Source organism: Mugil cephalus, chromosome 9 (genome assembly GCF_022458985.1).
Source record: "Mugil cephalus isolate CIBA_MC_2020 chromosome 9, CIBA_Mcephalus_1.1, whole genome shotgun sequence".
Lineage (NCBI taxonomy): Eukaryota > Metazoa > Chordata > Actinopteri > Mugiliformes > Mugilidae > Mugil > Mugil cephalus.
The window spans coordinates 9477383-9491849 of NC_061778.1; the positions used below are offsets into that span (position 1 = coordinate 9477383).

Consider the following 14467-nt stretch of genomic DNA (forward strand, 5'->3'; position numbering starts at 1 on the left):
ACTGCTGGGTTCTTCCTATGGAGAGGGAACTATAAGGCTATTCTTTCCATTTTTTTCTGATTGTTGGTTGCTGTTCAGTACCTGGGAGCTGCCATTGTGTGCTATGTTTTTCATAAAAAAGGAACCTAGAAACGATATTATGGCATCGACAATTTCTATGTAGTTTTCCTGTATGAAAATGAACAACGTCTCCACACGTCCTTGCCTTGGCCAGACTGACACTACGTTCCCGGGGGATTCGGGTGGCGCCATCTTTTAAATTTGGAGTCAGATTGAGTGCAGTATGGTTCTGCAGCACGTTTAAACTTTTAATCCATCTTTATTATCTGTTGCCACTTGTGAGTGAATATTGGTTAGATGGGATGGGACGGGTCAGACGGTCCATTCCCTAGTTGGCCAGACTCTCTCTAATATACGCCTCTGGTTGGCTTCACTTTTTAGGAGGGGTTCCACCGTCCATATTTATACAGTCTATGATATAAACCTTCAAAGGTAAACAAAGCTTAGTCATTAATATTACGCACTAAGTGGATATTAACAGCAGTTTGCAGATAAATAATACAGCTGCATTTCCAATTAAAAGAAGCACAATTCACTGAAGTTAAATCACACTCAACTCTATGTTTGCTCATTACTAACAGAATATAATAAACAACATGGTTCCTGCACTGAATCAGGTCTGTACTGAATACATCTGGTATCATTATGTAAAACTTGGAAATGGGTTCTTCACTGATACACATCAGGTTAAAAATATGTTATTTTGATTATGTCTGAATGGGAGTTTAATAGTGGGAAATTTTGTTATTTAACAAAACGATGAATGGAATACACAGAAAACAGTGGATAAATCAATTTGTTACAGCCCTGGTTTTGAGCCTCACTGCGAGGACAGCACATCAGTTCTGCAGCAGCTGTTCCATGTGCGGGAGATGACGCATGGACAGTTGTTATTCAGCTTCCTGGTATTTTTTTTTTTTTTTTTTTAAGTGTGCGGATTTGAGCTGCTACAGGGTCTTTTATTCAACTGACCTCATTCTCATGAGCCGGGCTCCACACTATCCAGCCAGTGCATGTGCGGTAAGTTCATAATGAACGAGGCACGGATTCATGTGAAGACACACTTCTGGTTCTTACAGGAACTGCAGTGAAGATGATTCCTGTGAAGATGACCAGAAAAGATGTTACTGATAATAGAAGTTCCACAAACACATGTTAATGGCCAAAGAGATGAGTCAGTTAATGGTGCAATACGTAAGAGTTGTGAGAAAGATTGATTTGTAGGAGTGTGTTTTGAGCATCTACAGAAATTAACACAATGTACCATTGGCCGGTTATTGTTGACTTAAAACCAGTTTGATATTATTCAGGATTCAGTCTCATCTGTTGCCAAAGATCAGGACTTGGCCTTTCATACAGTGCACGAGTTTATTTTATTCATTAGGCTACTTAACAGCAATAAGATAAAAACAGAGAGGAAAATTCAGGGAGCTCGACAACAAACAGTTTATAGTCGCGTTTCTGACAGGTGTGATAATCTTCTTGACTTATTGTGAGACCTGTAAAATGTCGTTGCCACAGCATTGACTTTAAAATTAAAGACTTCCAACTACGCTAATTTAGAGGCACAGTCAAAACCGCTATGACACAAAAACCAATTAACTAACCAGCTAAAAGTTAAGTATTTGTTGCAAGATTTCTTTATTATATTAAAAGCTTAAGGTTGTTAATTGAAGTTGTTTATTTGAACCCATTTGCGGTGAGTATTGTACAACATAACCTAAGATCTCATGGATACAGCACTGTGCGATTTTATTTCTTCTCATTAATATTCATATAAATATTCTTACTTTTTCGCACATATTTGGTTATATATTGATTTTTGGTAAATTAGAGGAGCTCTGCTATGGGTGCAGCACATTCTGACAGTTTCGCAAAAATCTCAAATTGCAAGAATTCCGAAATGAAAAAATGTTTAATTTAGCCCGACTTGAAAAGAAACTTGCTTTGTGAAGCAACGGAATAAAGAGAGCGAGAGGGAGAAATAAAAATATATGGGACCCAATTAAGCTAAAACACTGCTTTTCACACCTGATGAAATCCTGTCTGTTTTCATAAAGACCCTCATGCCGCAGCTCCCATTCATTTATTAAATAAGGGAACTTTTTAAGCACAGGGGAGGAAAAGTAATCTGTAATGGAAGGCTGTTGCTTGATGAGCTGTGTCCTCTACACAGAGCTGATTTAAAAAGTGAGTAACGGCGGTCTCGAAGGATACGTTATTGGAACCGGGCTGTACGTTGCAGGTTATTATTAGTTTCTTTAACGGTGAGATGGAAATAGTTGAGTGAAGTTGTTTATGTGTTGCACGGCATGCAGGGCATCCTCTGTATTACAGCTCTGGTGAGGTTTCTGAGTTCAAGTTAAAACAATGAAACGCGCAAAAACATCACAATGAATCAGTGAGCTGTCTCTTTGGAAGAAAACACAGTATATAGTCACAATGGGACAACATCTTAAAAAAAAAAAAATAATAAATAATTCTCCAAAATTGAATATGTAATTTAATTTCAAGAAAATATCAAAGACAAAAGCTGTAATTCAGGCCTGATCAGCATAACAGAGACACTGTAGTGTATCATTATAATAACAATGGAAATTTACATACAAATTAGGACACTATAAAGCCCACTTAGCAGTTTACAGGCCACTAACTATCTAATTAAACCATCAAATTAAAGCTCACACTCGCGTCCCCGTAAAGGCCTACTCTGCAAAAAATTAGAAGTAGTTTTTACATTTAAAAAGAAAAATGATGCAGCCTGACATATTCTTCTTCTGCTCTTTAAGTGTTACCCGCGCCGCGTCACCTTCGTCTTTAATCAAAGCTCTGGGACCTTCCAGGAATTCGATAAAAACTATAATGTACGCGGTAACTTCTTCAGCAGCAGCCGTGCACTCTGTGGAAAATGCTACAGTCTTAGTTGAGCAATATATTTCAACTTAACACTGTTTTTAGTTTACTAACCAGGAAGGTCGGACTATTGTTTTTTTTTTTTTTTTAATTCAATTAATTTCTTCTTTTTCTTTTTTTTACCCCCAAAACATTAACATTTGCAGTTAAAACTATTAAGAAGTGTTTGGCTGTTTCTAAGCCACATTATTGTGTCTTTGATTTCAGTAATTGAAAAAATGAAATTATTTTGATGTGTGAAAGCATAGTCTTACAGCCTAATTTGTGTATCCAATGGGATTACAGACGATTGCCGCATGCTCTGTCAAGGTTAAAGCATTTTATTGGATTTTCAGAGGTCTGATTCCTGCTCCGTCGCTCTTTGCTGTGTATTTTCGCAGCGTAGCCGTCGGAAGCGGGGAGGGCATCGGCACGGTTTGCCTTTAAAACGGCATATGATGAACTTTTTGCTTCATCTGGTGGTGCCGTTTGCCGACACAGACAAAAAACCTTTAGGCATCTTTGTAAAAACAATGTTTTTAAAGCCTAATAACGTGTCCTAATCGTGTGATTTAATCTTCAAACCGAACCCAAACATCTGTTTTAGCGCTTTGAAACACTGTGCCATTTTCAAGACATTACGCACAGTTTTAAATTCCATTGGTTTTGCTGCGAGCTCTGATGGATAAACACCATTTTTATGAGGCTATTGTTGGCAAAAAACTCCATCTATACATGATGATGTTATTATTATTACTGGTGTTATATCATCGATCTGACTTTGACTTCAATGTGGAAAATTACAGGCCTGGTATTTTTCATTAACAGCAGGTAGCCACCAGCCGCTTGGCTCCCAGCAGAAATAGACATGGACAGTTTGATGCTAATGATCCTGGCCCCGCATTACGCCGTTCAGTCTACTGTATGCGGGTATTTTCGGGCAGGCATTCCAGCTGCGCTAATAATTCCAGTAAAGCGTAGTTAGCGATACATCACCGGCTGCTACGCCGAGACCAAAGCAGCTTTCACCTCCCTTTTTGTTCACACAATTTTGCCGTGTTGTGCACACAGCCCCGTGTGGCCGACGCCTGTGTTGTTAAAAGCTGCACAAGAGGCTAATAAGCCACAAGGTGAGTTTTTTTTTCCATTTTTTTTTTTTCCACGAGCACGTCTGCTACCCACAATCAGTATGAAATTATTTTATATTAATGCTCTGTCAGGAATAAATAATCAATTTAGAAGTCTGCGGTCCAATCTAGAGTGAAACGACTTTAATCAGCTCAGTGAGATAAAAGCTTTCTTACGGCCCTTAGGCGGTGTAACTTCCACCATTGTGGATATTTCAGCAGGTGCCAGGGGGTATGTGGGAAGGTCTGCTGGGTCGGAGAAATGACTAACTGATTAAAATGCGCGTCTATGTTTGGACACTGGCATAACTTTTGTCATTTCTTTTTGTTGTTGCTTTCCCAAACATGCTGATGTTATTGTTATATAATCATTACACTGTAGGCTTTAACTTCAACATATCCGCATCCAAATTGGAGGAAAAATGTAGAAATGACAAGGATTTTTATTCACAGTCCTCTGTTTCAGAGGCTGAATATGAAGCTGTAACTCCTGACTCGGACCCTGTGGCTGTGCACGGCGGAGTGGAAGAAGAAGTCGGCGAGCGAGCGACGCAACCGGTTTCACACTCCAAACTGTTTCCTAAAAGTGACATAATCTGAAATAATTTTGAAATATAAAAAAAAGGAGGACGAATACAAGGTTTTAACGACGAAAAGCAAGAGGCGAGATTCTGCACAAAGGTAATGAATAAATGCTTGAAATTTGGAGCGACAGAAGAAACGCTGGAACACTCAGTTCTAGGTCAAGAATAAAGGAGTTGACAGAGTTGGCTTTAAACTTCTGTTAAGTGGAAATATGCACGCAAACGTGATTAAATCAAATGCACCACATTTAATCCAACAGGTAAATCGTGTTTGGAACAAGTTCATCTTGATGTTTGTAGACTATGGTGCACATGAGACAGAAAAGGCGGTATCCTATACGGTACGTGAAGAAGAAGATTTAGAACTTGACGCAGAAAACAGGAAACTTAGGACGGATGTGGATTGTTTCAGCGTTCAGACTAATAGGAAATGCACTCTGAATTTGATCAGTTTTTAGCCCGGTGTTTTCAGGGCTGAATATGCGTGATGATGAATATATGAATACGTGAAACAGAAAATGAGTCCAAACATACAGAGACATAAGTGAATCCTGAAACAGCAGAAACACATGAAACAGTCCTGAAGCCTTATCCATTCAAATATTTAGCTAAAAAATAAGGATACACGATTGAAACAGATAAGTTGACGGATAAAGGCTTGAATTGATCAACTAATGCAATGGATTAGAAGATGAAGTAGTTAGTTATAAGTCACAAACACATGGCTGAAGCTGTTAGCTTTAAATAACAGATAAATGACCATTATACGCATGCAAACTTGGCTAAATTCAGATAATAAACCTTGTAAATCATACGTGGAACAACTTAATCCAAACATTTATAGACCATGAGGTAGATCATGGAGAGAAGATGCTCCGTGAGGTACTGTATATACTGCACGTTGCCAGCTGAAGCTGATAAGGTAAAGCTAGACGGAGGTTAGTAGATCATTTCCAGCACCTACAGCCAAAAAATGCAGAGTGCGAGCCCCAGCAGTGTTTCAGATTTCAGACTGATACAAATGGGAGCGCTGCAACAATATTTCTCTTCTGCACATATTGAGACAAGAAAGCCACGCTCAGGCCGAGCCAGCCAACCTGACGTACAGTATGCCCTGACAAATTTATTACCATTAAGCCTCCGCGAGGCGCCACGTGACCCGTGATTTATTACAGTCACCTGCTCCATGTCTGCAGATGCAAAATTGCCCGTGCATGCATCGGCTGATAAAAATGTGCGCCGCGCATGTAACAATTAAATTGTTTACCTGTTTTTTTTTGTTTGTTTGTTTTTTTTTCTTCTCTTCTTTTGGGGAGAATGATGGAGATCATTACCGTAATTCACATGCAATTACAGATGAATCCTGAGGCTCCAGACAAACAGAATGTAGCAAATTTTGCTTCATGTAGCAAATAATAACGGTTAATTAGTCGACAGTTCTCTTTGAAATTCATAGGGTTTCTTAAATATAAATGTAATTTGCAAGTGGTTCCAACTTGTATGCAAGTGTGCCAAAAAAAGAGCCGGGAAACCAATTGAGTGCAGATGTTTCATCCCTCAAGGGCATAAAGAATTGATGACCTGTGGTGATATATTTGGAGTATCATTTCCGGTAATAATTTGCCATGGGGGGAAAGGAAAGACACGGAAATGTGCAGTTATAAATGCTGTAAAAAAAAAAAAAAAAAAAAATAGGTTGAAGAAAACCTGACTTTAGGTGGATAATTGGACAAGATAGAGGCTTGCAAACATGTCCGCATACCTGATTACAGTCCAATACTCGCTCCTTTCGTGCTGTGTTACATATCAGCCGCACGTGACTCTATATCACGCGAGGAGAATTAAATTTTATATACCCCTGCATGTTCACTTGTGTGGTACAAGCATGAAAAAAAAAAAAAAGAAAAAAAAAATCTACATTTCATTTCAGCAAGCCTTGCTCTGGCTCAGCCATCAGAGGTCACTTACAAGGGTCTGATTCAATTATTCTTCTTTTCACAACAGGAGGAAAACATTTTCATGGTGAATGGTTTGCCTAAATAGATTACCATCTCAAATAATTCAATTTCCGTTAATTTGATTGATTTCATACCAAGGGGAAAAGAAATCTTAATTTAAAACCATTGCATTTCTAATCAAACATTAACTGAGAAATAGGCCTGGGTGAAAATCTTTTATTACCAGTTTCTCCACTAATTTAAACAGAGGATGCTGATGGCTGCCCTATTAAAACCGCACCGCCGCCGCCGCCGCCGCCGCCGCTTGCTCTGTCTCCAGAATAAACAACTTAACCGTTTGCAAGCTGCATGCGCATGCACAGACAATCCTATGGCGAAACCATTACTACAGAGGATCCAGATGAAGCAGTTCAGTCATCTGATCTATTCCCATCCATTATTCATCCCGCTGGGGGAGACAGAAACGCTGGGCTTCTCTTCTCGGAGAGACCCAGGAACCCCATTTATTCTCATGAGCAAAGGAAATGCCATGCGGTAGTGGAGTGAATCACCGACAGCAAAAGACTGAGAGAGAGACGAGCGAGAGGAGCTGGGGGTGCGCAGACGTTACACAACAACAATCGGGGGGTAATCCAACGCAGATTTTTTTTGCAAAACTTAAAAAAAAAAAAAAAAAGTTTACAAAGACTGTGACTTATTGAGGGTTTCTCCTCAAGTTGAGGCATCCCCACCGACGCCACGCAGTCAGAAAATAAAGAAGGAGCATGAAAAACTTCCCTCCGGTGCCTGCTAGCTTAGCTTGATAGCAGGCACCGCTGAACGTTTTCTCTGACAGGTGTAGTTTGCAGACTGACGCCGATCCATGCTGCTGTCAGAAAATGAAGCGGACTCCAGCGTCAGAAACTTAGGCTCCAGTTTGTATTAGCACCGGAGACGGGGAATTCATAGAACCCTAACATTTGTCATCGTCATTTTCCCGCTTAAAGGCGGATGTGTGGGTCTGCGTCGCTCCCGTGTAGCGCGGAGTAGGCTGGAACAGATCAGCCGCAACATTAAAACCACAAAATTAGCGAATAACATGAACAATCTTGTGATAATAGAATGTGACTTTATTTCTAATAGCGTCAATAACAATACAAATTGGGGCTTTAAGACGCTTTGCAAAAACCGTAACGAAACATTCAGAGCAAGCCTGAAGGCGACGGTGGCAAGGAAAGACTAACAGGAAGAAACCTTGAGCAGAACTCATATGTAGGGACCCGTGTGCATGAGGCCAGCTGGGTAGAAACAGAAGAGAGAGAGGAAAGAATAGCAGGAGAAACATACATAGGAACATACGTCAGGCTGAAGGAAACACGTGGAATCTAATAATACAAGATGTAGCTGATGATGTTATGTGGCAGTGTTCTGCTGGGAAATCTTTGGACCTGGCATTCATTCATGTGGATGTTACTTAGACATGTAGCACCCACCTAGACCAGACCAGAGACCCCCCCACCCCATAATGGCAGAAATCTTTCCTGGATGCCTCAAGAATCCTGTTTAACAGAGATGGTGAATCATTACCCCCAATAATCTATGTCAAAAGTCACTAGAGACTGGCCTAGACCACACCCTTAAGCGCACCTCCGCAGGAACGCAATTACACACTGTGGCAAAAGTGAAACGGACAATCGGCCGTGATGCAAATCAAATTACTATGAATACTAAAAACGCGTTAAAGAAAAATAACTCGCTCATGTCAAATACGAGTTGCTTCTCCACCAGGTGCAGTTTGCAGACTGTTGCCCACCAATGCTATGCTGTCAGAAAATAAAGCAGGCCGGCCGGCGCTGTGAGGAGAAAACAGCTTGTGGAGACATTGTGTGAGTGGCAGGCAGAACTGGCAAGCTGCCACAGATAATAACATCTGAAATAAATTTGATGTGTGGAATTCAATCTGTAGTGATAGGGACGGCCGCGGCATTAGAGCGAAGTTCTAAATGCTATCTACTCATCCATGGAATGAGGACTGACACGCAGTCTCAGAGAATAGATTGTGCAATTAGCAGCCTTTGTGCTGTTTTGACACAATGAAAAAGGGAAATGAGATTCAACGTTGTCATGCACGGCTCTCCGTGGCACGGCGATTCCCAGAGGACAGTCCACATGCACCGTGTTTCAGGTGAGAATAAGTTGGCGGAGTTGAAGCATCAGGGGACGTAATGCAGCGGCGAGAGAGCGAGTTCAGGCGGTCACACTTATTACTAATCTGCAATATTTCATCTCCTTTCAAGCTGATTTTAAAAACGGTGGAAGCCTAATGTGGCTTTTTGACTCATTAGAGGAGCATGCCACCTCTGCTGCAATCTCAAAAAATGTAATACACAAGTTAAAGAGAAGGGGGCGCTCTTTGAGTAGGCATTGAGCAAAGCTGCTTGAGAACAGCTAAACTTTACCAATTATTCCTTAAATGAAACTGTATTTTTTAATGTGATTTACCTCCAACGGCGACGTCACTTTAACACACATGTCCCCTTTTTGTGGATAAACACACTTTTCTCTCCCCTTTCAAAATAAAGCTTCAGTGGGCGCTTTTTAAAAACGACATGTTGTGGAGTTTAACTTAAATTATATTTAATATACTGTCTTTGTCTGCGCTGATCTAACGTGTCCTACAATAATACACAGTCCATTTAACCACGCGCAGCTTATTGGCCTCACTGCTGTGTGATAAACACAAACTAAATGCTGTTTGAGCTGAGAATTATTTGTGCTTCAGCCATAAAAACCAAAGTGCAGCCAGTGTGAGTATAGGTTGGTCTCACCCACATGAACTAACAGACTATAACCATAAAAGAAAATGACTATAATATTCCTATAAAGTGTCTGTGGTTCTCTGTGGTGGTACCTCAGCTCTGCACGGTGTTTTACACTTCCCATAATGTTCCTTTTTACATTCCTGCTGGGAATTACAGAGTGTCCTGGGTGGTAATCTGCGCCAGCAGTAACGCACTTGCAATGTTTTTTAAACACTATATATTATTTCATAGGCCTAGGTGTCATTGCAACATAACGCAGCCCAATATGATAGCGGGCTCCCTGCTTGAGCCCTCCCTCCGCCTCTCATGTGTCTACATTTTCATCCCATGGCCGTCTCTAGGTGATTTAGCGCCGCCAGTCTCAAGCAGGTGTCCAACATGGCGATCACGGGGAGCGGATCTCTCGCTATTTCTTTCTCTGTTTTCGTGATTTCGGCGGCGTTTCTCCCGAAAGGTAAGTTTTGTTTTCGCTCCTCTCGCGTGCGTGTGCAATGCAGAATTACCCCCTGTTCCGCGGCAAAAGCCCGAGGAGTACAGCTCCACAGGGGGAGAAGTTGTGGCGCGTATTGCGCGCTAGATGCGCACAAGCTTCCCCTGAAATCTCAGCATCACTTTCTGCCGCTGTGACACTAACGTCGACTCTTAAACGCTCTCGCTGTTTATCGATGCCGCGGCTACTTATCTCGGCGCGTTTAAATTAAACGGTGCTGTCCCGAGTTTTATTTCCCTTTGCTGCAATACGCTACAGAGGACCGCTGGAAGAAAAAAAAAAAGTAATTTTAGTGCTGCGTAATTGTATAGGCAGAGATGTAATATCACAAGTGAAAATCGGGTGAAGTGGTGGCACAGTGTTTAGACCTGCGGGGCAAGTAGAAAGGCAATTCCTCACTATATTTCCAAAGGAGACCGCGGCGGCTCAGACTCACATGCATCCCGTGATTATACCGCATAAACCTCCACTCTCTCCCAACTCATCCCACTGTCTACAAATCTCTGAAGTCTGCGCTTCAGGTGCGCTTCGGAGGAGAGCGAAGGGGGGGAAAAAAATGCACGCATTGCAGCCCAAGTCTCGCTCAGTGTCCTCTGGCCGCACAACTGCAGCCCCCGATGCCCCAGTGTGTGTTCCAGTCCGCAGTCTTCACTTCTTCTTCTCCTCCTCCTCCTCCTCCTCCTGTCAGCGAGGCTGGATATTAATCTGCCACGTCGCTGTTCGGCTCTTTTTTTTATTTTATTTTATTTTTTTTTATTTTTTCCACGGCGTGCAATTGCATGAACCGAGGGTGCTTAAATGTGCACACGCGTTTGCAGAAGCCCCCGCAAGTCCCATCATTTCCCCCCGTTATTCCACCGCGGTTGCATCAGAGTTGCATGCGTCAGTGTGTGTGTGTGTGTGTGTGTATGTATATATGTGTGCGTTTTTTTTTTTTTTTTTTTCCTGGAAAACGTATCCGCTGACAATATGACGCATGTGAAGCGGTTAAAATGTCAGCTTGCAGCCACTTTAAATCCCTCCCAGAGGTAGAATGGACATGGCTGTTGTGCTGTCAATACCCCCGGCTGTAAAGGTGGCAAGCAACAGTTTGCAATAAGGGGTTTGCACTTGAAGATTACTTGGGCGACTTCTTATTGGTTCAGTTTCTTGTCTCTGATGTTGCCATTAGAGGCGAAATACAGTAGTATCTGCATCAGCCATCAACAGGTTTGCAGGAACTCATCATCGCCTGTGTGTGTGTGTGTGCACGCCTCGAGTGTGTGTTGACAGTGACATCCTGCTTTCAAAATGAGAGCAGTCGTTAAAGGGATTTTTAGACAGAGTGTTCCTTTTTTACAGTTCAGTGCTTACAAGGCTTTCATTTCACAGTTGTTGCATTTATTAAGGTCCGTGTTGAATAGCAGCTGAATGACATTTACAGCATTGTCTAGCGTCTCCTTGTCACATTAATTTAATTAACCTCTCAACTGAATAAAATAATGCATCATGAATGCGCAATATTCCCCCGGAGCTCCGCGCACCGAGGGGCTGGGGAAACCGACGTGGCCCCTCGGTTCAGGTAAAATCCCTGAGCCAGAAATGATTGAATCTCTGACCTCATGTGTCTGACTGTCTGTGTGTGTTTGTGCTTGGAGCAAAAAAAAAAAAAAAAAAAAAAAAAAAGGAGGCTCCCCCTGTGAAACGATGACGCTTCCGCTTTTTGACAGCCTTCAGTTTTCTTTGTTAATGACCCAGAATGAATACATTTGAACTTTGTCTCCGCATCTGGTGAGAGGATAATGACTCTGCTAACTGGATGTTGCCCACCGTAAAAGGTGTCATCCTAAGTGGAGGCTGTTTTTCCAGTACTCACGGGCTCCGGTCAAGCCAAGCAGCTGCCTCGGCCGAGGCTTTGAAACGAGGCTTTGCATCTCAACAAAGAATCTGTTTAGCGATACGTCTCTACCCGCGTCTCGCGGGGCTCGACCTGTTGCAGTGCGTCAGATGGTTGAATTTCTGAAGGTTGCATAATCCCACTTATTGCCAGTTTAAAGTCATTCGTCAGGACTGAGTGATGGTGAAGTGGATCAATACGAGCTGTCATGAGGCCTCGGGGCGGCTGCTGAAGGACGGGGTCTCGGAGAAACAAAAGGAAACATACAGTTGTTACAGTGCTCTTCGGTTGCCAGTTGGCATGTGACCCAGTGAGTGATTGAAGATGTTGGTGTCTGGCTGCTTATGGAGGAGTTCTGGCTTTGAAACAGATACTGCTGCTGATATGTGCTTGCCGTGTGCTGCTCTGCCCTCAATCTGTGTTTGTCTCTTTGTTTTTGTTTTTTTTCTGGGTGGTGGTACTTCTTTATTTCTTCAGTTAACAAACAAGTGTTGATCTCGCTCTGTTAGTTTTTTTGCTTTTTTTCAGCTGTCTTGTGGCTATGGCTCATGTTGGGGCCTACAGCAAGCAGACTCCTACTTATATGTGCATATTTAGTGCCACGGAAAAGGTCATTAGACAGAATATAATATTAAGTATTCAGACACATGCAGCAATGCGGGTATGTGGTTCAAAGGTAGCAAAATACTCTCAAGATTTAAAAAAAATGCTGTTTTATTTCTAAACAGTGAAGTCATTTACTGGCTGTTATTTACAGATTTTGAGGTTGTGTCGTTCAAGATGAAGCTGTAATTAATTTTTGCAGGGCATTTTAATCTACAAAAGTTTGTTGAGTTCTTGAGTTTAATATGTCATGCCGCGCACAAAGGAAGTAAAAGAATAAAATAGCGCGGAGGTTTTGTCTCGCACTTCTGGCAGTGGAAGTAATTACACAAATACTGTCGAAACATGAGGGAAGACCACACCTAAACCACACCTATGACTAAACGTGCTTGTCCTTTATGTCCAACGCTTAGGTTTTTAGACTGTATTCTAAAGATATGTTTGATGAACTAGGCTTACATCTGTAACCTTTGTTTTCTCGCCTAATGCTGCATTTATGCTTCGCCGTTACGTCTGCGTAGCCCGACAGGCTACCACTCTATGTTTGGTTATCCAAACATAGAGTGGTGCGTAGTCATCACTCTATGTTTGGTCCACAGGAAATTCTCCCTGTTTCTGCCTCCCACACACTACTCAAACATTTCTTTTCTTCATTTTAACGTCAGAAAAAGTAAATTTTGTTAGCACATATTAGCTACAAATCGAGGTGCTGCATTGTTTGGAGCACACAGATGAACTCAATACAACCGTCTAGACACCGACGAGTGTTTGACCGGCTTAATTACAGACGTCGACGCACCAGCACACAAGTAGGAATTTACACTTTGCATTGCGTATGATCCCTCAGAGAAGAGTGAACCAAGCTTTAGGCTTCGTCTTACTCACGGTCCTGGGAGTCTGTCCCCACCTCTGTTTCTAGAGCTGTTTCCCTCTTCAGCTCCGGCAAATTAGTTATTGCTGCATCGTCACCTGTGCGTCACAGCGGTAGCGTTGTTTTATATGAAAAAGGCTGCCTGCTTTAGCTTTATACTGACTGACTGATTCCAATAAGTCCTTCAGTTTCCTAAAAGCCCAAAGTAGCACCAGCATTTTAACACCATGCGTGTATAATTTGTCTGACCAAAAGTCTGAAATCCAAAGCTGTTGAGATGTTTTCCGCCACGTAAGACAAAATAAATACGTCAAATCCCCACCACTGAGAAACTGCAGCCAGATAACGTTGTTTCATCTGTGCACAAACAAATGTCTCCATTAAAAATGAATCGATTATCACCATAGCTGCTGCTTAACTTTCTGTCAATCCACTAATCGATTAATTGCTCCAGCTCAAGGGCTGTTTGTGCAGCAAAGCGAAGTGGTCCTCTTCCTACTGTCTGTATAAAATAGCACTTTTAGCACTGTACGGCGTTTCAGGATAAATTTAATACAGCAGCTAATGGCCCATTGATATGTGCGCGCTTGTGAAAGTATTTCATCGCCTGCGCGGTGAGATCACCGCACTACATCATTTGTAACAATAATATACTCTTCTATTTAAAGAAATTGAATTTATTGCTCATTAAATTTACATTAAACTCTGCTTAATAAGCCTCACTCTAATTGTTGGATAATGCATGGCACTACTTTGCGCCGTGGCAGATAGTCGTACAGTCGGAGAGCGAGGGGCTGGCAGAGCGCTGGCAGCTGACGCATGCAAAGAATTTAGCCACTTGTGGGAGAGATCACAAAGAAAGTCCTGCTGGGTTTCACCGAGGGCATCGCACCCATGAGTCAGACTCTTTAAATGGTCAAATTAATTTAAAACTGTGCGTGGCATCGTTCGAATGAGTCTAGAAAACGGATCTGAGTGCGGAGGCTCCTTGAAGCAAAGCAACTAGGCGGGTTTCACTTTAGTATTTGTCCTCTCAAGGCAGACGTTGTAGCAAGTCATCCAACTTTTTTCTAAAAAAAACAAAAACACACAGAAGGAAGATATTTACACACTAAAAATCTCTTTCTATCTTCGACTTCATATTCTTTCAGTTTCTAACATTTCAGTCGCTTCCTAAAAACATCACGTTGGATGCTGGGCACAAG

General features: G+C 41.9%; 1 protein-coding gene across 3 annotated transcripts in view; it reads left to right on the forward strand.

The window, feature by feature from the left end:
- The first annotated feature begins 9752 nt into the window (after positions 1–9752).
- Positions 9753–14467, forward strand: part of cadm1b (cell adhesion molecule 1b) — a 150656-nt gene continuing 145941 nt past the window's right edge. For 2 of the 3 annotated variants that reach the window (XM_047593993.1, XM_047593995.1), the window contains exon 1: positions 9753–9876. In XM_047593993.1, the coding sequence (XP_047449949.1) occupies positions 9801–9876 (76 nt within the window). In that variant the 5' untranslated portion in view covers positions 9753–9800. The remainder of the gene's footprint in view (positions 9877–14467) is intronic. The other variant, XM_047593994.1, reaches the window with a different exon arrangement.